Source organism: Triplophysa rosa, linkage group LG23, assembly GCF_024868665.1.
Source record: "Triplophysa rosa linkage group LG23, Trosa_1v2, whole genome shotgun sequence".
In the NCBI taxonomy this organism is placed as follows: Eukaryota; Metazoa; Chordata; class Actinopteri; order Cypriniformes; family Nemacheilidae; genus Triplophysa; species Triplophysa rosa.
The window spans coordinates 19,723,037-19,747,206 of NC_079912.1; the positions used below are offsets into that span (position 1 = coordinate 19,723,037).

General features: G+C 40.4%; 4 protein-coding genes across 6 annotated transcripts; 2 read left to right on the plus strand and 2 right to left on the minus strand.

Annotated features, from left to right (window-relative positions):
- Window positions 1-153: 153 nt before the first annotated feature.
- Window positions 154-5,692, minus strand: esco1 (establishment of sister chromatid cohesion N-acetyltransferase 1). Its single transcript, XM_057322045.1, has 9 exons — window positions 3,746-5,692; window positions 3,574-3,658; window positions 3,321-3,387; window positions 3,063-3,150; window positions 2,560-2,691; window positions 2,375-2,464; window positions 2,131-2,274; window positions 1,863-2,047; window positions 154-1,598 (listed from the first exon to the last, which is right to left on the minus strand). Exons 1-9 carry the CDS (start codon window positions 5,690-5,692, stop codon window positions 1,451-1,453), a joined length of 2,886 nt encoding a protein of 961 aa, XP_057178028.1. The 3' UTR covers window positions 154-1,450.
- Window positions 5,693-6,820: 1,128 nt separating this feature from the next.
- On the plus strand, window positions 6,821-12,621 carry rbbp8 (retinoblastoma binding protein 8). 2 transcript variants are annotated; one of them, XM_057322396.1, is made up of 18 exons: window positions 6,821-7,153; window positions 7,716-7,758; window positions 7,837-7,932; window positions 8,029-8,123; window positions 8,256-8,328; window positions 8,534-8,670; window positions 8,753-8,848; window positions 8,938-9,008; window positions 9,182-9,246; window positions 9,403-9,700; window positions 9,816-9,891; window positions 9,968-10,038; window positions 10,137-10,236; window positions 10,310-10,474; window positions 10,585-10,645; window positions 10,756-10,843; window positions 10,917-11,058; window positions 11,198-12,621. In XM_057322396.1, exons 1-18 carry the CDS (start codon window positions 7,036-7,038, stop codon window positions 11,299-11,301), a joined length of 1,899 nt encoding a protein of 632 aa, XP_057178379.1. In that variant the 5' UTR covers window positions 6,821-7,035; the 3' UTR covers window positions 11,302-12,621. The 2 variants fall into 2 exon arrangements, with proteins under 2 accessions (XP_057178379.1, XP_057178380.1); XM_057322397.1 differs by having other exon boundaries at window positions 7,118-7,217.
- A 126-nt stretch (window positions 12,622-12,747) lies between these two features.
- On the minus strand, window positions 12,748-16,680 carry LOC130546888 (transmembrane protein 241). Of its 2 annotated transcripts, XM_057322400.1 has the most exons (15): window positions 16,501-16,680; window positions 16,276-16,322; window positions 16,108-16,185; window positions 15,958-16,039; window positions 15,660-15,737; window positions 15,483-15,508; window positions 15,306-15,357; window positions 15,155-15,203; window positions 15,010-15,055; window positions 14,880-14,915; window positions 14,769-14,803; window positions 14,354-14,423; window positions 14,130-14,223; window positions 13,885-13,955; window positions 12,748-13,472 (listed from the first exon to the last, which is right to left on the minus strand). In XM_057322400.1, the coding sequence occupies exons 1-15, from the start codon at window positions 16,570-16,572 to the stop codon at window positions 13,415-13,417; spliced, it is 894 nt and encodes a 297-aa protein (XP_057178383.1). In that variant the 5' UTR covers window positions 16,573-16,680; the 3' UTR covers window positions 12,748-13,414. The 2 variants fall into 2 exon arrangements, with proteins under 2 accessions (XP_057178383.1, XP_057178384.1); XM_057322401.1 differs by lacking the exon at window positions 14,880-14,915.
- Window positions 16,681-17,014: 334 nt separating this feature from the next.
- On the plus strand, window positions 17,015-21,905 carry riok3 (RIO kinase 3 (yeast)). Its single transcript, XM_057322398.1, has 13 exons — window positions 17,015-17,306; window positions 18,343-18,458; window positions 18,667-18,809; window positions 18,910-19,017; window positions 19,245-19,354; window positions 19,447-19,590; window positions 19,674-19,801; window positions 19,876-20,061; window positions 20,162-20,321; window positions 20,700-20,780; window positions 20,888-20,977; window positions 21,061-21,168; window positions 21,278-21,905. The coding sequence occupies exons 1-13, from the start codon at window positions 17,271-17,273 to the stop codon at window positions 21,386-21,388; spliced, it is 1,521 nt and encodes a 506-aa protein (XP_057178381.1). The 5' UTR covers window positions 17,015-17,270; the 3' UTR covers window positions 21,389-21,905.
- Window positions 21,906-24,170: the final 2,265 nt, after the last annotated feature.

Here is a 24,170-nt window from a genome sequence, read left to right on the forward strand (position 1 = left end):
TGTGATAATAAAACCATCTTGGGAAAATATATAATTATATCCTTAAAAATGAATTAAATAATATATTGTCAAGTTAAAAGATGCTCAAGAGAAATACAAATATTGATGAACATAGCGTTATTGAAACACAAACCATGTGCATCGTTTTCCATACATTTTAATGCATGACTGTAGTGCAAATCTGTATATAAACTGCCAGCAAATACCCTGTGTATTAGCCACACTGTCCTTTACATGAAAATATGTTTGTTGGAATATTGTTAATTTAATGTCAAACTAATCTGTTGTTTTGATAAGACACCATGCTAAAATATCCTAAATGTTGAATTTAGATTAACCCAGTTAGTTAGTCCCAATTAGTTCATAAGCTTTAAAAATATATATATATTGAGGTAAATTGTAAAAAGCTTTAGTTTTTTTTTATTATACATACTTTATCAGATGCTTTATAATCATGGACAACTAAAATATACGAGTAAGTGTCACTTTGCAGATTTTCAATCCGATTTGTATATAAACAACATTAGTCATGTATGTTAATGAATAACGTTTACTCTTTATATTATAGTATTGACACTGTAGCGAGAGAAAGTGAACTAAAAATTTGCAAAGTTACACTTTAATGGTGAATGCTGTGGCAATACAAACATTGATGGGTTGTTTTTTTGCACAAACACTCAATACAAGCTGCAAGAAAAAGAAAAATCCTAGTTCAGGGGTAAATTAATATAATTCATTCAATCAAAATACATATACATAAAATCATTTGTAAAATATCAAAGTGAGATGGAAATACTCTGACAGGGCAAACAGCTGGGATAATATTTGATTTATGAATCAATGTATTGTGCGAAAACTAGAAAAGCGAAATTAGCGACTTCTATGAAATCAACTGTTGTCTATGGATGTCAATGCCATGCTTGTAAACCTCTTTGAAACGAGACACGATGTATCAGGAAAATATGCTCTCTTTGAAAATAGATGACAAGATGTGAGGGTTAAAGGGAGATCTGATGACAAATACGTGATTTTCAACCTGAGATTCGAGAGAAGTCACCTCGGGACTGAGGCATTGCTTACAGTAGTAAAGTTCACACTTCTCCCATAAGAAGAAGCACTTACATCTTGATCTTGCACTTGTGCACTGGACAACATGGCTTCCACTAAAAGAAGAGTCTTAAGACAGGCTGCAAGCTAAACCTGAGAGAACAGTTTAGATGTCGTTCAGCAAACAACGCATGGCGTGTTAGCCACTGTGCAGTCTCATAGAAATACACTGTCGACTGGCCAACATGAAGGTTTAATATCAGGGTCCACCTCTAGATCTCCCGTGAGGAGACAAGGGCCAAATGAAACCACAGTTCTTCATCTCGTGTTCTCTCGTTTCACTTTTGCACTGTTTGGTAGGGAAATAAAGTTTCTCTTAGTCCAGTATTCTCTTCAATTCCTGTCAAGTTGGGCGATTGCCGCTGACAAAATTGTAGACCAGAAACCGAGAGGTTCCGCAGTAATGTGTGGCAAAGAGTTTTCCATCAGGCGTGGGGTCGGAGAAGGCGATTTCATCTTTACTGAGATGAGACCCGTAGATGAAATTATTCCTGAAAACAAATGTTCATTTTAGTATCTTAAAAGGGAATTTGTTTAATGTCTCATAACTGTTGCTTCTATATCGCCATCTCTGTCTGAAATCTAAAATTGCAGACTACTTTGCACACTTCATAAATTAGTCATTGTGTGTTTTTCTTTTTACCAAAACCAAACTATACCAACTCAATGACCCGGTTTCTTTTTAAAACAGGACTGTATCTGTTTTTGTTCAGATGCTCGGCATCACTTCAACCGTACACGTTCGAGCGTTCTACCTGAGGCACTCGATCATGCGTGAAGCGATTCCTCTCCTTCTCATCATGCTGAAGACCCAGATGCGACTGATACCACAGAGCGCCGGCTCAGAAACAGTAGAGCAGCACCAGGCCCTCTGACGCTCAAACATGACCTTCTCACCTTCTGACCCTTCTGGAACAGCCTCCTCTATCACCCTGTAACCCTGCACACAGATACACGTTAAACTGAGACAACCACGCCAACATCAGAGGAGATAGACGTGCATAAACGTGCTGTTCAGCTGACCTCTTGAATGTGCTCGGCGATGAGACAGCCTGCCACTTTCTTATCGTTTGAAATGAAGAGGAAGGTTTTGGTTTGCGATGGGACCTTTGTCTTCACCTGCTGAAAGCCCAAGTCATTGTCCACCATTTCTCTGATCTCCTCAACCTTCAGTTACAAGCAGACAAACAAAAAGAACATCTAACAAAAAAGCCATTTAATACAGTATGTGCTAGCTCATAAAAAAGGGCAGGAGGCAAACATGCACCTTTTTTAATGCATATTTGGGATCATCCGGCAGAACGAGAATCATTTTGCCGTCTGGATACTCTCCTAGAATTCTCTCCTTCTTCCAGCCCTGGAACAGATAAAAGGTGACATACTCCCATCTGCACATGAAAAATACAGGAAAATCTTCGGGAGAAATGCGGATGAGATGCGCTGCTGACGCACCACGTATCTGACAGCGCTGATGAACTGATTGTGAAAGAGGAGATGGTGTGACTCGTCCTCTGGGCTGCTCGGTGAGTACAGCATCCCACACACGTTACACGGCACAGCACCAAACGCCTTCTGACTGGACTCCTGCAACCACACAAACAATTCTCCAACATCACACACCATCCTGTCCCGTGTGTCTTTTCTAGGTTTGTGATGGTTAACTTAAGTCATACCACTAGTTATGGGATTGGAAAATATGAAGGGATAGTTCGGCCAAAAATGAAAATTCTGTCATCATTTACTCACCCTCAGGTTGTTCCACACCTGTAAAAATGTCTTTGTTCTGATGGACAAGAAGGAAGATATTTGTAAGAATGTCAGTAACCAAACAGATCTCATCTCCCATTGACTCCTATAGTGTTTATTTTCCCTACTATATCACTGAGGGTGAGTAAATGATGACTTGTTGGGCAAAATGTCCCTTTAATAAATGAATGGATTTCAAATGGACGTACATCGCTGGCTTGTGCTGCTGTATTTGTAGGTTTTGAACTGTTTTTGACCTCTTTCTTGTCTGCTCCGGGTTCAACGTCGGAACTTCCCCTGAAATCCCAACAAAAAAGCACATGCATGTATATAAACAGTTTGGACCAGAGTTCCCTTCAGATTTATAGAAATAAAACTATTGTGTACCACAATACAAGACCTGTAAGAGGACACTATTCTCACAACACAGCATTAAACAAAAAGCTATTCCTTTCCCTCTAAATTACCCGTTGTTGCTTTCTGTTTGCGTCTTTTGGGCAGGTTCTTGTTGGGTCGAGAAAGTTGGCTTAATCTCTGTGGACACAAGGAAGTTCAAATATAACGCACTACATCTAATTACACGTTATAATGAGGTTACGTGTATGTAATGTTGGGAATGTTGTCTGCAAGAGTGCGTGGCTGATCTGGCGTATATAAACATTCACAAATGCTGATCAATACACAAACTATGTGAATGATTTCAAGTGGACTGAAGTTTACCTGTCGTAGTGAGAGCACATGACTTCCTCTCTACTGACGGCTTGGGCTGCACTTTAGCTGATAAAGACGACTGCTCTGGTTTGACCTGTGAGAACACATCTGTTATTGTGGGCCTTTCATGCAACATCTCTTACAATCTTCTAGATCTACAATCTACAACTGGATGTTTTACCTCATTTTTGGGCGTCGCTGGTTTATTCGTCTCCTCCTCAAGACCATCAAGCTCAAAATCATCCGGTGAATACTTGCGTCTCGGGGTGTAGGGTTTATAATCCACCGCTGGTTTGGGTTTCGGACGGGTGATGCCGTTAGGCATAGGTGGTGCCTGAGCAGGGAGCGCCCGTCTGGGTTCATTTGAGCTCACTTTGGGCGCACTCTCTGGGACCGGAAGCTGAACTGGGGCGGCGGCCTGCACGGGGGATTCTGAGACGGCGTCTGTCTCCTTTGGCGAGCTAGCTTGACCCGCCTGGTCCGACTTGAGCTTCTTAACACGAGTCCAGGTGAGCTTGTCTCGCTGAAGTTCCACCTGCCTCAGCTTCTGATACCGGGTGAGTTTTTTCTTCTCCTGGGTCTTGAGGGGCAGCGAGACCTGGCTGAGGAAAAAGCGTTTCTTGGGTGTGCTCTCCTGGGGCTCAGCGGTCCCCTCACTGGGGGTCTCGGGGGGAGCGGTAGTGTCGGACGCCGTCGGTGACATCACGTCCTCTGTTTCGCTTTTGGATTCACTGACCTCCACAGGCTCCCCCGCATGTGTTTGTTGTGTGACGTCTTTCTCGTCTGAAGCCGCAGAGGCATCGGAGGCGATAGCGTCTGCGATGTCGTCTGCAATGTCGTCTGCGATTTCTTCGCACAGCGCCAGGAGGTTGAGCTGTCGGGAAGGGGCTTTCTTGGCGGCCGCCGCCTTCTCCTCTGCCAGGGCAGCCAGACGAGCTTTCGTTCGAGCCTGCGGGTTCATGGCTTGCTTTTTAGGAGGCCCTTGTGTTAAGTCCGTCGCACTTTCATTGGGCAAAGAAGGAGAGGAAAGAACCTCCTCACTGAGCACAGCGTCATTTGTTTGGTGGTTTGGAGCTTTCTCGTTAACGTCTGGAGGCCAGTCCTCAACCACAATAGAATCGCTCTCTGAATCCTCATAGGTTTCGATCTCCACAACACAATGTCCGATCTCAACATCATCGTCCAGAAACGCCTCAGAGTCCTGAAGAAAGACTTTCGCCACACCTGATATTTCAGCCCTCTGCACACCGTCCTGCAGCGAGCACGTATTCACCACCTCTAACTCATCCATGTCTGAAATGTCTTTACTGGTGAATGTGTGTTTCGTGATGCTGGTCTCTTGGATGACTTTGAAAACCGCCTCGAGAGGTGGAGGAGATTTGGTCATCACGTCTACTTTAGCATCCAAACTCACAGTAATTTTCTCGATAGGGTCTGTTGACATTTCCATCTGCTCTTCGAGTGACACTTTGCCTGGAAAACTGTCGTGAAATACTGACTGCAGATCAGTTACGCTGGCCCCGTTGTTTTTCTCAGATTGGGGTAATGTGATCTCCTCGCTTTGCAGGTCGAATAATCGTCCATAGTTGTGCTCTATTTGTACAGGAAATAAAGCTGCCGTAACAGTTTTGATGGTTTGGGTGTCAACAGGCTTGTCTCGCTTCACTCTTGAGACATATTTCTTCGTTCCTTTTTTCAAAACTGTCAAATGTTGAGATGGCTTATCTCCTGGTTTCTCAAAGACTTTGGATCCTTGCTCTTTCGTGTTCACCGCATCCGATTCTTTCCTCCGTTTTCCTCTCGCTGCCTTTTTCTGTGTCATTTTTAGTCGAGAGGAGCGACGAAGAGACTTTCCGTTTTCTTCCCTCGATTGTGGCAGATGTCTCTGTGTTTCCAAAAGTTTGCTTTTCGGAGGTCTTCCCCTTAAAGGTTTCTGAGGCGTCTTAGATATTTGAGCAGGTTGATCAGAAGCTGCGGGGCTTTCCTCCATCTTTGTCTTCTTGACTTCGGGTTCATCAGACGACATTCTTCTTTTCTGACCTGGTATTCTAAAGAGAGAAGATAGCAAATGATATGCGACTCCAAAGGTTGTGGGTTCAATTCCAAGGAATTGAACATACTGAAACATGTATCTGCCAAATGCACGAATGTAAATGTAGATGTAAAAACAGTCGTCCAACAAGCATCACACAATTGGTTAAATAACCAAGTTGATTTGTTATTAAATAAATATGTAGTAATCTTGATCTAATATACACTTACTATAATACTTATAGTACGGATAAAATGAAATACTGATTGCAGATCAGTTGCTGGCAATAAAAAGAATGAATATCACACCTGAGTAAAAATGATCAAGTCTGTGGCTCATACTAAACATCAACGCAATAAACGTAATACTAAATTATATTAACGAGATCTGCAATATTCTATATACACAATGGCTTTTTAGTAATGGCCTAAATAAGTCAATAAAATGATCAGATCCAGCAGTCATCAACATGTCAACAGCTGTAGTCGCTCTCCCTAAAGATGACAACTATGAAGTAAACACGAGCCATTCATTTTCAACACTAGACCATAAACTAATCAGAGTGACAAATGAAGCCCGTTTTCAATCAAAACATAAATTCATCTCATTTTCCTTTACAGTTACAGTGACATTCGAGTGGTTAATCTGTCAGACGACGAATAGAAAGTTAGCAGAGCTGGCTAACATTGTTAGCTGCCTCTTTATAAATCTTCCGACACTTGTGTCGTTAACTAACGTTACATTGATGACATACGTAGATAACGTTTAAATGTAAGTCTTATTATGATTGGAAAACATTTAGAATTAATACAGTACGGCGCTAAACTTACTTATCTTTTCATGTTCCTAAACAACAGCTGTTTTCCGCTGTGTGGAGCAAAGTTTAGCCTCACTTCCGGTGCGTCGACTGCGCAGGCGCCGTTGAGCCTGCTGTGTCTGTCAACGATTGAGCGACACCTGCTGGATTGGAAAAATCAATCCACTCCAACAAATCGTAACCACTTCAACTCTGAAATATAGAACGAAACGAAAAATAATCAGAAATCATTTTAAATGATGAAGAACGTGTCTCCCCACAATGACGAATACATGTATAATTAAAACAAGATTGACATCTTTCGACAAATCATGAACACTTCCGTGTATGTCCTCTGGGTGGCAGTCACGCGCTGCGCCTGTGAGGTGATCCGCATCCAAGTTCCCACAATCCCCTGCGAGGCGCGGAATGCGAATGTTTTTATGACGGCACAGACTTGAGTTTTACTTTGTAATAATTATGTCTCTCTTTTTAACTAGGTGCATTGAATAGATTATATCGCCGTGGAAACGACCCGAAGGAATATCTTGAGGGATTTTTTGCCTGAAAAGAGCTGCTCTCTGTCAGTCCGCGAGAAGTGAATGTCATATTTGACGTGTCTGTGACGTTAGATTTGATAAGAATGAGTACTCCAGATCTGAGCGGTCAGAAGTGTGTGTCCAGCGCATCTTCAGACTCCAGAGAGAAACTTCAGGATCTGTTGAATGCTGTCAGAGACTTTCATGAATCTACACGGCAAGGTACAAAAGTGTGAGATACAGAAAAATAAAAACCGACTTTATCCAAATCATGTTTTTATTGTAGGTAAGTTACTACTACAATTTAGTTTGTCAGCGCTTTTACAATGTTTTATCTCAATAGACGTTTAATGCAAATGTTTCACATGAAAAATATGAACATGAAGAGTTTATTTCCAAAATGAAATCATGTTTTTTTTATTGTGCATTCCAATTGATATCAATCAAACTGCAGTTGGTTTGTTTTGATTTAAGCCATAATAACTCAAAAATACAGCTAACTAACACAATAAAAACATGATGACACAATGAAAAACAAGATATTTTATCTCATTTTAGAAAACAAACTCTTCATATTATAGTAATTTGTAGTACAATATTTTATATGAATTATACTGTAGTATAGTATCTAGTAAATGAATCTACTGTAGTAAGGTTCAACAGGTTTTCCTATAGTTTAATGTTAAAGTATTCTAGAATGTTGTTGTCATTTGGACTGGTCTGTAGTTAATGCGTGACATGTTTTTGCTTTCATTCTCATCTCATAAACTCTTCCTACGTTTAGAATTACAAGCAAAGGTGACCAAACTGAAGAAAGAGCGATGTCTGTAAGTATGTCCGACCGTCTCCTCTCCTAGAGACTGTATTGGTTCCTTGTGTTGTTAATGATGTCATTTGTCTCTCAGAGATGCTCAGAGATTGAGGGAATTCCACAGCAAGAACCAGCAGCTCAGAGAACAGCAGCGGGATCTGCAGGAGAAGATCAGACAGCTGGACGACAGGTGCATCACCACAGACCTTTACGGGAGTTGTGCAAATGATCGTTTTTATTCCGTCATGTGATTCATCACATGCTTTGTTTTTCTTGTCTGTGTTAGGGTGCATTCTGGACCGTGTGAGCGCTGCGCTCACAAGACAAATATGAAGTTTGACGATGCTGAACAGAAAAACCGGGATCTCATTTCTAAGCTTGGTGAGATTTCAAGCTTTAAAAGAGCCACGTGTGCTTCTTGTGTGTCATGTTGTGTATCATCAGCATGCCGACACTCGGTAGCAGTGACCTGTGTTGTATCGTGTGTGTTTATTGGATGATTGTTGTGTTAAGAGGTGGAGAGGATGCGTCTTAGAGAGGAAAACAGAAAGATGAGCGCAGAATTGGAACGGCTAAGAAATTCAGGGTGAGTCAAAAAAACTCAAACAAATTTCACAGGTCTATATTTGTCCCGCCGTTCTGATGTTGAGCCTTTCTACTATATCTAAAAGAAGTTTACGCAATGGTTTCTCACTTTCTATATTCGCTCTGTATTTCTTTGAAGAATACATGTAATGTTTTCACATGGGTTTCTGTTTTCAATGTGTGTACTGTGCTGTATGTGTGTGAAGTTGTGAGGCAGAGGAGGGCATGATTCCCGACTCCCCACTGCAGCCGCTCTCATTGCCCGTCGTGAGCAAGATGAAACGAAGGAAAGATCAGAATCATGTCCGCTATGCTGAGAAACCGTTGTCGCTCTCTTACCCCGGTCAGACACAGGAATGAAATATCTGATGATACGCCGTGTCGTTCTGAATACACTAGTTAACCCTTTCTCTTGCTTTACACAGAGCGCATGCGAGGAGAGATGTCTGCACCATCTGCCTGCTATGGCACAAGTGTGTTAGTTGCTGAGACGTGTGAGATGGATATGACTTGGATTACAGGTACATCAACATCTTTTAAAGAATTGTTTAGAAGTGAAACAGTGAAGTAATGTTATTGGTAAGATAGCCTCGATGTTTTGTTTGTTTAGAGCCTAAAAACAGAAAGCATCACAAGACTGTGGTTCCTGAGACCTGCAGAATAGACGTCCAGCCAGAGCAGGTTCTGACCTTCAGTTTGACTCTCATGTGCAAAAGTCAACCAGCTTCATGTTTTTTCTTTTTTTTACATTTAGATTTTTTTGTCGTCTCACAACATGAGTGTTTTGAAAAAAGGACTAAAATATGTCTTCAAATATATGCAGATCAAACCAATATTCATTGTTTTGTTCTCAGTTGGAGGATGATGAAAATGACACCCAGAGAAGTGTGCATCCCGAGCCGTGTGACCGCACCGCTGTGTAAGCACATCTTCTTTCGCAACTTGGTTTTAAAACTAATGTTTGGACTGTTTTTCATTTGATGTTATCTACATCTGCTGGCGTACTACTGAATATCGTTTGATTTGAATGATCATGTTTCCTTCTAACAAAAGAAGTCAACAATTCCTCCTTTAGTTCCAGCACCTCTGCTCTCAGGAACGATGACTCTCAAACTGTTTTGAGTTCTCGAGAGCAGCAGAACCCGTCGACGGATGACACGCCACACACGCCCTCGAACAACAGCACATGTCTGCCGGTTACAGGCAAGAGAAAACACACAGGCTGCAAAAAAACAGAAAAGAAGAATTCTGACAGCAGTCTGGATGAGCCCGATGAGTCGGGAATGGAGGGGAAATCCGTTTTGTGGAGGAAAGGCCGTTTTGTGGAAATCAACGAGAGACACAGTGAGACAGAAATGATCCAGACGCACCAGGTGAGCGAGACCCTTTTCATTCAGTCTTTGACTTCCTTCAGTTTAAACTAAAATGACAAAAGAAACGAAACACTCGAGTTGGGTTTTAGAGGTTAACGCAGCACCGTTTTTGTAGGATTCAAAGAGGAAACGTTTGGAGACGCACCAGCACACGTCACACAAGAGGCGAAACAACGCAGCTTTTCCTTACGGTCAGTGAGGGAATTTTCAGCCATTACAGACCCCTTGTGTATAGTTTCAGGATGAGTTGAATTTGTTTTTTAACAGATCAGAGCTGGAGTGTTGATCCAGGAGTGGATCTGCATCAATATGACTCCGAACACTCTCCTCAACCACAGGTACACTGAACTCCACATTTGTCTTTGGTTGATCCTTTCAAAGCTTTTGTTTTGTGCAACTAAAGCAAAACTATACAAAGGAACTCTGTTTGATTTAGCTCAGAACGGACTTGGAAACATTGGACACTGACTGCACATTTGTGAGCCACAGTCTGCTGCTGAGAGGCCAGAAGGTGGCGGGACAAGCCCAGGTCACAGGTATAATGTAAACGTACAGTTGATTTGAAGCGGTAGACAACATGCTTTGTTCGAAACGTCTACGTGTGAACAGGAGTTGGACAGAAAGCGAACGACAGTCTTGCTGACATCTTTGATAAGACGACGTACAGTGAATATGAGTCTTGTCCTCGGGATGTGAGCTGTGATGCTGAGCGAGACGTTACGCACATGGAGGAGAAAGAGGAAGAGGAGATGGGAGAGGATGAAGAGGTGGAAGGTGACCATGGCACAGACACATTCTCATTTACATTTAGTCACTTTTCCTTCCGGTCGCATTGTAGTATGTTGTCTGTAGCGCTTTTGAACAAACATGCTGTGCTTTCACAGATGAGTTCTGCAGGCCTACAGACAGAGAGCAAATAAAGTCTAATGGCGATGCTTCGGACAGGTGCGTGACGCTGCCCTGGAATAGAGTTAAACAATAATACTGCTTCAAAAAGAAACTGTGTTTCACAAAGTATATTATTTAAGATATTGTTCTTTTTCCGCTTTCACCAGAAACAAATCTTTTGCTTGTGTGGAAGTTGTGCGTAAGAAAGACGAGAGGAGAAAACTGAAGGGCCACTATTGTAAAGAGTGTGAAATAGTAAGTCTGTCTTCATTTATCAAATAAAACATTTATCAAATAAGGATTAAGATCCAACTGTGTGTTTTTGCAGTATTATGCAGATCTTCCAGAGGAAGAGAGAGAGAAAAAACTGTCCTCCTGCTCACGCCATCGGTACCGGTACATTCCACCCGCCACTCCGGAAAACTTCTGGGAAGTGGGATTCCCCTCAACACAGACCTGTGTGGACAGGGGTACTGCCAGATGCCGTTTAAAATCTTACAAAACAATCTGTATCTAGTGTATAATGCAACAATAGATTTATGAGTTCATTATGGTCACGTGATGATTCGTGAAGAATTTCAGCAACATTCCGTGTTTGGCTCTGAACAGGATACATCAAAGAGGAGGAGCAGCCGGACGTGAGGATGCGCAGGAGACGACCCTATCTCGCCATGTTCTCACCGAAAGCCAAGTCGCAGAAGAAACCGTCTTGAGTCGATACACGATGAACATGGCTTCAGTTATGGACATGAATCCAGTGGGAGATTTGTGAACTGTGCATGTCAGTGCGTCTCTCAGATCTCAAGCCATGAAACAAATCACAGATGTTTCCTTTCATTTGTTTTGACATCTAGATTTACGTGCGCGCACGGCGTGTGTGTTAGATTTCATGAAACGACCTCGATTAATAAACACACCATTGACTTTTTCTCGGGGATTTAAGAATTCTGTAAATAGTTTTGTATGTGATTTCACCGGTCAGTTGTACAAAAGCTTGGAAGGGTTATTTAAACTGGAACACAATTGTAATAAAAATGTTTTTGTTTGCAATGCATGCTGGGTTCAGAAGCAGATCAATTAAGCACCACTAGCACAACCCATATGTCGTACGTGAAGTGTGCTTCAAGTCTTTCCATGACGACAGCTGCAGAGAACAGAAACTACATGTCAAGATGGATCGCAGACGGCTTTTTCCTTCCTAAACAACATCTCTTTAAATGGACAGCCAGTGGAAGGCCACAGGATTCTTGATATGGCTGAGGAACACAAGATCACAGACTGCTTTAGAAGAAGCAGAGAACAGAAGCAGCAAAGAGGAGTTCGAAGGTCAAACGGGGAGCCCTGTAATCATGAGAGGAAGATGTTTGATCCTCACTCCTATCTCAAACGCACATCTCAACAAGGTGTTTCTCCGGAAAATGAATCGAGTCTACTTTGAAAAACTGGCCTTGCAGGGTAAACTGGACGAGCAGAATCGTGAACTTTGCGCGGGGGCCTGTATCCTGCTCGCCGCCAAAATAAGCAATGATCTCAAGAGAGCAGAGGTCAAACACCTTACAGATGCAAGTAATGAACTGTCTCTGTTAGAGGGCTTGTTCACCTAAAACTGAAAAGTACTTTTTCATGTACTTTCCCTCATCTCATTCCAAACCAAAAGAAGATATTTTGAAAGAATGTTGATAACCAAGCAACACCCCATTGACTTCCATTGTACGAACACAAAACCACGGAGACATTTCTCAAAATATCTTCTTTTCTGTTCCACAGATGAAAGAATCGTATACAAGTTTATTAATGACATGAAGGTGAATAAATGATCATATTTTTGCGTGAACTTGAAAAGGTCAAAGAGGGCACTGTTCATATCACCCTGATGTCTTGATGTCGATCAGAGGTCGGAGGAGAGATTGCGGTTAAATCGCAGAGAAATCGTCAAGAGTTTAAACTGCATCTGTCACGACATGAGCCCACTCCATACGTCTCCTAAAGACCAACTAGAACCAGACACAGTCCTCGAAACACACTTGTGACTTTGCACTGTTTGATGTGTAAGAGCTATTAAAAATGTATAATAGACATTCTCTGTTCTGTTGGTTTAACAATAGTTTAAACAAGTCATTTCAATTCTTTGTTTTGCTTTCGGAAAGACTGACTTATAATGCAGACAAACCAAAGATTTTTATAAATGTGCAAGCTCTGAAAATACAATAACATACATTGTACTGTAGCTGTGAATACAGTAATATACAGTAAATGCCATTCACCTCATCTGTAAGAGTTACAGGACTAACATGACAGTATTGGCAGAGACATGGGAAACCCTTATACCTTTAAAATTGATATTAACCAACTCTAAAAAAAATACACGTGACAGTACAACAAATCTTTACAAGGACTTCTATTATGTAAAGAAATATTAAAATACATGAACCACTAAGGATATGTTTTCCTCTCTATAACAAAATAATAATAACAAAAGAGGTGACATTCATGAGGCAATCCACAATACTGCAGGATAATATGTACAAAATTGAACGATTAAAGTAAGCAGAAAGTTTGGTGCTGAAACAAATCTAGGAATAAACAGAATCCAGTAAACCGCTAAAGAGATTTCATGTCATTACAGAAAAAAACAATTCATCACTGACCAATCCTATCCGCTGTTTTCATGTCGCTTTAATCTCATTAACTGCTGTCTTTGTTTTGGTTCTTCAAGCATACGTGTCAAACTGGATTCAAGTTATAAATGAAGATTGGGGTGTTTTATACAGATTAAGAATAGACGGACTGATGGCGAATCTTCAAAGGCGCTGGACACAATCAGTCTTATTGAAATCTGTCAGAATACAGAAACAAGGCCTCGCCGGCGTAGCTCAACACGACGCTACAGAGAGAAACAATGTGACGTTGATTTCATCTTCCTGCTCAAAGGGATAGTTCACCCAAAAATGAAAATGATTTCTTTACTCATCCTCATGTCATTCCAAACCTGAATGACTTTCTTTCTTCTGCAGAACACCAAAGAAGATATTTTGAAGAATGTCAGTCGACTTCCACTGTTTAAGACATTTCTCAGAACATCTTTTGTGTTCCACAAAACACAGAATCAGATACAGGTTTTAAATGACACGAGGGTGAATAAATGAAGACAGGTTATTATTTTTATTATGTCTTTTTATTAGGAGTGTAACTACACACACAGGTTTATTGTGCGATACATATACATACACAATACATTACACAAAGTCCACTGAAACGCATGTTGAGACATATTGTGTAAATGACATGTATCTCACCTGCAGAATGCTATGGGACTGACCACAGTGTTGAATGTGGGAAGATAAAAGGAAAGACCTGAAGCCAATACCTGCCACAGAGAACAGCATTCACAGATCTCAATTTGAACGCTGCACTACACTGTGGTCTTACATTTGTTATCTTTAACGTGGTTCTTACAATCTGAGGTCATAGACAAACTGTAAAGCTTTCAGAAGACCCCTTTAAAAGAGAACAGAGTTGAAGTTTTAGGGGTCTTTCTTACCTTGGCCAGGAAGAACCAGACCCCACAGTGTTCCTGAGGCAGACTGCCCCTCAACTTCACAGTCGCCAACATCAGCAGAAAGCCAAACACAGCACTGTACAAATGAAACCAAACTGCAATCACAATCACTTTTTCTGTAATGAAAGAACAAACCTCTTCAACTCTTCCAAACAGCAGGACTTGTTTCAGTTCAAGTTTGATTTGATGAAATTGCAATGTCACACCTGCCCAAGCAGCCAGCGTGAAAGATGTGTGAGGTCAGGAGAGGAAAGTCTAAAGCTCCAAAGAGATCACCTGAAAAACAGGACAAACTGATCGATATAACAAAAAAGATGTGTGTTTTCAGATCTTGAGTACTGCAAATAAAACAAGTACATATTCATGTTTAAACAACACAACACAATATTACTGTTTGACATGGGTTTTAGGATCAGTTCAGAAATCATTTTTTCTCCATGTTCATGCAATCTTTGCATTCTGGGTGGGTTTTTCCCATTGCTGTTGGGTGACTGAGGTTTGATTCGGTTCAAATGCAACACACACAATACATGCAGAAATGACGCTAAAGGCAAAACCGGAGTGATCTCTTCATTTTTCCCACAGCTGTATGTAATGGAGTAGTTTAAAGAATCTCATTACCTGTCGAGTATGAAAGAGAGGCGAGTAACGATGCACTGAAGAAAAGAAAGACAATCTCAATTAAAATTCTACATTCAGTTCTTCATGTTTTGCGTGAAGCAGTCGAGTTACCTGCTCATATAGTTAATTAACTGCTCTTCCAGATCACTGGATAGACACATAGAAAGACACATAAAAGTATTTTCAAACATATAATCGGACATCTATGTACAAGCAGAATATCTGAAACAACGCAAGTAACCTCAGGTGGCTGGTCTTGGACTTGTTCTGGAATACTTTATACGTGCCTGAAGAAGAAAAGGAACGAGATCAAACAAACCACGCGTAATACAACGTTTAGCATAACTTGAAAAGAGACATTAACGGACAAATAAAAACACACCTACCAACACAGAACAGATGGATGAAGGCCCATGTGTAACCACTGGGACCAAACTAGAGAGGAATGCAGATTGGACACTTTAACTACTGTATATGCTGCATTTGATAGAACATAGGACACAGAGATAATGTTGCTGTTTGTGCTTTTAAACGTACCCGAGGATTGTACACAACCAGACTCGTAGCAGAACCCAGCAACATACACACACTGCATAGAGAATACGCAACAATTCCATTCGAATTCAAAGTTCAGGTCCAAATACAGCACTTTTGAGTCTGATAGAAGTTCTAATTCCTTGGTTTAAAGTTTGGTAGGATTACTAGAACACATACCTTAATAATTTCCTCCATGTGGCTTTCTGAGTAATATCATTTGTATTGAAGAAGATCAGAACATAAGATTATTAGCAGGTGGAAATTACTACAAGATCTAAAATAGTATCATTTGTCATATAACATGCAAAAAAGACCAGCTGCCCCGATCCGCAGCCAACCAAGAAGCGCACTCACCTCTCGCCGAGTAAAGATTACAGTGAGAAACGCAAAGATCTCGGAGACGTTTTGTAACACGAAGAAGAAAGGAATGGGCTAAACAAAAATAACAAGCAGAAAGAACCGAGATAAATATGTGATGCTTTTTACACTTTCATAATCCAAAGCAAAATAAATGATTATCCCTAGATTAAACGCATGTATTGTACTGTACAGTATTCAACTACGTCACTGAGGGAAACAAATATATATTCAACTACATAACCAGCAATTTCTGTACATAGTTTATATTTACAAGTTACGATTTTACACTTACCAGAAGCGACAGGGCTTTGGACCCAGCATAAATGTTTCCAATAAACAAGAAAGACCCAGGGAGCTGGGAGAACGCCGCAGATCTAAATAAAGTAGATTTCATCACAAATAAGCCTATAAAGATTGTACCATCCAATGGAATGGGAGATACCTGGACAAGCCATTGATTTCAACCAAGCCCAGTTTCCAGGTAACCAGTAGCAATAGAGCTCCTGTTGAGGTTTGCCACCTGCACACAGTAAACAAATGATTGAGAAATTATGAATAAAGAACTGAATTGTACACCTCAACCACCTGGATGTCCTTTATACATACATACCCCTGAAAAATGGTTGGAAATGTAAATTTCAAGACAGACAGGACATACTGTAAAACAAACAGAATGTTTTCAACATTTAATGTAGCCTTTATAAAACAAACAAACAAACAAACACAATATTCCTACTTGAACCTCCACACATCTTTATGCTGCCGTAGATACATAACAAAGATGTAACACTTAACAGTAGCAATAATCCAGTGCTGCTCAGCGGTGAACGTGTACCTTATTTGTGCAGTATGACAGAGTGAAACACATGCAGAATACTAAAGCAAGGATGCCTCGAGCTACATTCATTGGACTGGATGCATAAATAACTTCAGAGTCTGATTTAGCTCCTCTGATATTCTTCCATGTCCTGAAACTGACATCTTATTTGTACTTCCTCTATTTTGCTGTGGCCGCGCCCACATTGACACGCACGCGTTTGAATAAAAGTCTGCATTTAAATCACTGTATCAAAAAAAGGGGAGAAAAAAGGGCAAAAAATAGTTTGTGATCTTTTGAGCGCTGCTAAGTTTATTTATCATATTAAAATATAATATACAATTTGTTAAACAAAGTAAACTATTTAGTCAAAATAATGGACTTTCACTAAAATCATTGTTTACGTTATCATTTTTTAAGAACTTCTAAAGTTATGTATAAATGTCATATTTGAACATTTAAATATATGTATTTATTTGAAAACGATGGACTAGCGCCTCGGACTTTTATTTTAAAAAGTAAGACTGTGTGACGTCAGGTGGGTTGTCGTGTAGATCATTGTAGCCTGCGAGTCGCTTTATCTATTTTTATCTGACAGAAACGAAGTAACTCGTCGTTCTAAACCGCTTTTAAGACACACTGGTCAAACATAGTAATACGCACTAGTACTTTTAAAAGTCGATTAAGGTCGATATTACCAAATCTCAATTCATTTACCCGGAAAAGTAACGTTAACGGTTTTACTCTTAGCAGTTTGAAGCTGAACGTTAAGCCTGCTGTCGTTTAACATGGATCAATTTGAAGTATCTACAAAAGAAACAAAGGTGAGATCTTTTCTAATTTCCCCACACTGGCATTGTGAGGGCTGAAGCCGAACATGTGTTTAATATGACCGCCATTAATGACTCCAACATGTCTTGACATGCCCGGCCCTTGGATTGGTGTTGGCGTTGGTGGATGGCTAACTTCTGACATATGCCATGTTAAAGTTTTGAACGTATTTAAATAGAACAATAAAGACATTTTGAGGTTGGATGTAAGGAATTGTTTGGTGTGTTTTGTAGGGGTGTTGTCAAAGAAGAGTTGAGAAAGTTGAACTCGAGTCATTATTTGTGGTGTTAAGTAACGTTAGTCAGACAAATATTAACATTATATGACACTTCTCTTCTTTCCCTGTGGCCTCCAGGCCTATATTATGCATAAAGACAAAACATTTCTTGATGATATGAAAGATTACTTATTCAAGGGGTGTGCGAGACATATATCACACCAGGATATATCACGTCACCATTAATGTGCTTTGTGCTAAAGCGTTGACGTTTTACGGTATGACGTCTGTTTGGTTAAGCTGACAACCAATCAGAAAACAGTTTTCTGTGATTTTAGTGCTTTAAGAAATTCTCTCTAGAGATTTTTTTGTTTGAACAAACTTTAAATTCAGGTTTATATTTTCAATGACACGCGTAATTATTTTTTACATACGAATGTTCAATTAAATCTTGAATTTTGTCAATTCTATAACAAGTTTAATGAACAAAAATCTATATATAAGAAATTGTTAGTATATTGAAAACTGTTCATGTTTGGGAAATAAATCTCAAAATATTGTGATACTATCTTATCATGAACCCACTATTGTGTATTGTATTATTGACTTATGAACGACACCTATCATTACACCCCAGATGTACAGATACTCTAGTCAAAAGAATGAAAGCTAGTTTTAAATATGATTTAGTTTTCTTTAAACCAGATCAGTACAGATCAATGCTTGTTGAACTGCTAAAGTTGAGAATTGGGATGAAGCTTGGACTTTTGCTTATAGTGTTATGTCAATCATGTTTTTAATCTTTTTTTCAGAACCCCTGGGGGTCTCCGGCCCTGACACCCTCGCCCTGTTCTCTTGCTGACGTCATGAGCGAGCAGTTGGCTAGACAGCTGCATGACGATGGAAAGTCATTCTCCAACTGCCCGGAGTGAGTCCACCAATCACGTCGTTGTTCCCACATTCTCATCATCTTGTGGATTCAGGTTTAGTCCACTTGATAGTTACTGAGACTAAGTCTAAGGAGTGGTATTGAATAAGTTAAATGACTTAATTCAAACAATTGAACACTTTGTGTTACTTAAGTAGCGTTTATCTCATCATTTCTCAACACTTCTTTTGCTTTATATTATTTTCAGTGCTGAACTGGACCTGACGTGCACTCCAGAAAAAGACACATCCAGCGACCTGTTACTGGCCCAGATGCTTCAGATGCAGTTTGATCGTGAGTTCGATACGCAGCTCCGGAGAGAGGAGAAGAAGTTTAACGGAGACAGCAAAGGTGAAGCCCCGTTTGTTTTGTTTGTAAACACGTCTTGGACTTCCAAACTGTGTGTTTGTGTATGCAAGCTGAAAAACGAATGTTCTGTTTGTATCTACAGTCTCGATATCCTTCGAGAACTACCGCATGGTCCATCCGTACGAGGACAGTGACAGCTCGGAAGATGAGGTGGACTGGCAGGACACGTGTCACGACCCCTACAGAGCTGGTGAGACATTCAATTATATGAAGAGTTTGTTTCCAAAATGAGCTTGATAGCTGTATTTTTTTAGTTATTAGGGCTTAAATCAAAACAAACCAACTGCAGTTTGACTGATGTGAATTGGAATGCACAATAAAAAACATTTATTTTTGTTATCTCATTTTGGAAACAAACTCTTCACATTCATTGATGTTGATTGTTTTGACTTGACGGCCTTTTATTCGCTGGCTCAGATAAGCCAACAACTACCCCCAAGAAAGGTTTTGTTGGGAAAGGCAAGAACATCACCACCAAACACGATGAGGAGGTTTGTGGACGGAAGAACACGGCACGCATGGACAACGTAAGACTCATGAGCACACTCGGACTCAGATCGGTCATTCAACAAGAAAACTAATTCTCTTCCTCCTTGGTTGTCTGAATCTGTTTGTACAGTTTGCTCCGGAGGTGCAGGTGGGAGACGGGATCGGCATGGACCTGAAACTCTCCAATCAAGTGTACAATGCCCTGAAACGTCACTGTCACTCAGAGCAGCGTCGCAGTGCCCGTCTGCATGATAAGAAGGAACATTCAACTGCTGTAAGCTTCTTAAAAGACATACTTGAGAGGGTTCTGCTTTATTTCCGTCTGTGTAACTGACGACTTCTGTTGTGTCTGTACAGGAACAAGCTGTGGACCCCAGGACCAGACTGCTCATGTACAAAATGGTGAATTCTGGGATACTGGAGAACATCAACGGCTGTATTAGCACGGGCAAGGAGTCAGTGGTGTTTCATGCTAGCGGAGGGAGGTGAGTCTCACGAGTCCACACGGTTGACGTACGTGTATTATGTAACGCTGTGTGTGGTTTATTTTCATCTTCAGCGGCTTTGAGGACAAGATCGTTCCAGAGGAGTGCGTTCTCAAGGTTTTCAAGACCACGCTAAATGAATTTAAGAACCGGGATAAATACATCAAGGATGACTATCGCTTTAAAGATCGATTCGGCAAGCTGAACCCTCGCAAAATCATCCGCCTGTGGGCCGAAAAGGAGATGCACAACCTCACCAGGTGATGAAGATACTTGACAGATGAATAACAGAATAGTGTTGGATTTGAGTGTTTTCTACTGTCTCGTTCTTTACATTTCCGTTTGTCAACACACCTGTAGGATAAAGAAAGCAGGCATCCCGTGTCCAGAGGTGGTGATTCTGAAAAAGCACATTCTTGTGATGTCATTCATCGGACGGGACCACGTGCCAGCACCTAAACTGAAGGATGCCACGTTGAACTCTGAGGATATGAAGAAAGCGTACTATGAAGTTCTGAATGTGAGTTTGCGCTCGTTCACTTTAGTTTACTCGACTTTTCTGTTCTTAGAAATGATCTAAAAATGATTGGGAAAAACTTTGAAATGTTGCCTCAAAAATAAACTGAAATAGGTTGAAAGCACTAAAACTAATAAAAATTAATAAATATTATATAGGAATATCAAAAATAAACAAATTATAAAATGACAAATGCATATACCAAAATCGCTAAAACTTTAACTAAAATTAACATAAAAAAATCAAAACAATACAAATCTAACAATATAAGCTAGTTTTGAATATTACTCAAACTAAAATCAGAACTATAATAACTCTGGTTCACGCAGCGTGAAACCTTCACACGGCTGTATATTTCACTCTCCTTCGCTCATTTTATAGATGATGCAACGGCTGTATCAAGATTGTAACCTGGTTCATGCTGACTTGAGTGAATATAACATGCTCTGGCACGATGGACAGGTCTGTGTCTGTGTGAATTCCTTTGGAATTCAATATTTCACATTTCTGCTCAAAGAAACAATGTAGTTGATGTTTGAGGGAGTTTTCTTCTGGTTTTCCTAATGAAGGTCTGGTTTATTGATGTGAGTCAGTCCATCGAGCCCACTCACCCTCACGGTCTTGAGTTTCTGTTCCGGGACTGCAGAAATGTGACCACAGTAAGTATCCAAACATGTCGCGTATGAAAAGATGCTTAGCGCTATAAAGCAGTGATAAAAACATGAAGAAATGCTCTGATCAGTTTTTCCAGAAAGCTGGTGTGTCCGAAGCTTTGGATGTGTTTGAGCTCTTCAACACGGTGTCTGGACTGCAGATAAACAGTGATAATGAGGCAGATTTCTTAGCTCAGGTGAGGACGTCAAACAGTTTGCTAATCGATTATACAGATTTCTATTTAAAGTGCTGTATGTTTTGTCATAATGCACACACATGACGTAGGAAAGTTGTGCGTTTTACAGATCGAAGCCCTGGAGAAGAGAAACGAAGATCATGTGCAAAAACGAGGCAAGAAAACCTTCATGGCCAACACTGAGGGCAGCCCACCCCGTTTAAACACCGGCGATGATTAACACCAGCGAGATCATCCTCAGAAATACAAGGGAGAGACAATCCCCTTGAGCTCCAGTCACAAACCGGTGCGGAATGGGAAGAGCCGTCACGCCCGTGTGAAACACTCGCACTCAATCACTGCTGTTAACATGTTTGCTTGAAGCTGAAAGTGACACCGATGGGTCATTTCAGCATAACCTGTCATTTTAACAGACAGTTTTGAAAGATGGAATAAAAAAGACATTCAAAAAATTAATGAAACAAGTAAATATGGAGACGCAGGTAATCTAATGTAATTGTGTGGATTTAAACCGTGTCTCCTTTCAGAAGAAGGGCGAACAGAGACAGAAGATGAGTCCTACTCTCTGAACGCTCTGAGTTTGTGTGTGTTGAGCTTTAGAAATAAACAGGATTTGGGACGGGTCAGTGTCCTGAGGTGTCTGTGGGATCGTTTTACTTGTGAGATGATTGTTGTAGCTTTGTTGTGTCTGAGATCTTATGTAGAATCAAGTGAAGAAAATAAAATAAACTCTGACATGCTTTGTGTTTGTCGTTTGTTTAAGACCCGTCTCTCATTCAGGTATGTCAGTTCAATTCATTTTTATTTCTTTTCAAGAGCAATCAGTTCAATTGGATGACTTGTGAGTTTACATTATTTTCTGTCTCTGAAGACACATCTGAAGGTCTGTTGGGTGAATAACAATCTTACAAGAATACATTTTCAGCCCACTAAAAACCCTTGGTAATATACAGGTGCTGGTCATATAATTAGTTCATTTATTTCACTAATTCCATTCAAAAAGTGAAACGTGTATATTATATTCATTCATTACACACAGACTGATATATTTCAAATGTTTATTTCTTTTATTCCAGTCCTTTTTGTCTTTAGCCCAGGCGAGACGCTTCTGATGCTTCCTGCTGCTGACCAACTTTATGGAGATGCAGATTTCATTTTCCAACAGGACTTGGCACCTGCACACAGTGCCAAAGCTACCAGTACCTGGTTTAAGGACCATGGCATCCCTGTTCTTAATTGGCCAGCAAACTGGCCTGACCTTAACCCCATAGAAAATCTATGGGGTATTGTGAAGAGGAAGATGCGATATGCCAGACCCAACAATGCAGAAGAGCTGAAGGCCACTATCAGAGCAACCTGGACTCTCATAACACCTGAGCAGTGCCACAGACTGATCCACTCCATGCCACGCCGCATTGCTGCAGTAATTCAGACAAAAGGAGCCCCAACTAAGTATTGAGTGCTGTACATGCTCATACTTTTCATGTTCATACTTTTCAGTTGGCCAAGATTTCTAAGAATCCTTTCTTTGTATTGGTCTTAAGTAATATTCTAAATTTCTGAGATACTGAATTTGGGATTTTCATTAGTTGTCAGTTATAATCATCAAATTAAAAGAAATAAACATTTGAAATATATCAGTCTGTGTGTAATGAATGAATATAATATACAAGTTTCACTTTTTGAATGGAATTAGTGAAATAAATCAACTTTTTGATGATATTCTAATTATATGACCAGCACCTGTATATAGATTTATAATCTCACAATGGCTCACTACACTGTTCATCTTTCTCACAACTTTCAACTCATCTGTTCGTCTCTGCACCCATTTTAAATAATGCTATTGTTTTTCAACCTCCTTTATTCAGAACAAAAATGCTTTTTTCACCCAAATTTTTTTAATGTACATTTTTTACTACATTACATTTTAAAAATGCATAATAATACACATTAATGTAGCTTTTCTCAGACATACGTCCCAAAATTTAACCTCTGTGTACTGTAGATAATCAGGCTATCTGTGACAAAAATGAGGTTATTATGAGGCCGGAAAACAAGATAATACAAGCAGCCCAAACAGGCTCATCCAGCTAATATTTGTATAATCTCGTTCTATATTTTAGTAATTATTGATTTATATTTTGAGTTTTCAGCCTAGTACTAAAGCTCAGCCTTAATATGTCACTTTTTTTTCTTTTGTCTGCCCCTTTCTCTCTCTCTCACACTATTTATATGATCAGACAGATACCGCCTGTGACTGGAAGTATCCGTGAGAAATGGAAAGACAGACATGCACATGCAAAACAAGGTGCTTGAGGTAAACTGTGGAAGGGGAAGACAAACACAGTCTGAACTGATCACGTTGTGAAAATGGATTTTAATCAAAAGGATCAAAAGAAGATGTACATTTCTACATTCAGACTTGACCTGAAAGCCTCCACAGGGCCGGAGACCCCACTGGAGGTCCCAAAGAAAACTGAGAATGGAACCACAGTGAGAAACAGCCGAGCAAGCTGTCTGAAGTCAGGTATGTGTGATAATTCTGCTGTGTTTACAGCATCCTTGGATGAGATATCTTTAAATGTTGACAACAAATCGAGACACCTAGCAAGTGTCCAGAATAATATTGCTTTAATAATTTTGTGATGTTTTTTAAAGTGCACATCCACAGTCCGAGCCAAGGACCTGGACTGAACATCTCTTACTGGGTCTGGTACGTGCCTGCACAGCAGCCGGGGTCAGCGAGCCCAGCGAGGAGTCCAACTGCATTAAGACACCGCAGGTACATCCATATCCCACAATGCAATGGGCTTGACATTTCGTTCAATTGATGGACACCACTTGCAGAACAAATATCATTCTGAACCCAGACTACGTTTGTGACTCAAGTCCAATTGTTACAGGTGAACCGCAACAGGAAGTGACCTCAATGTTGATGTTGTGATTGACACCACGCACACAGCCAGGGATTACTATCATGCCCACGATTCACCTTCATG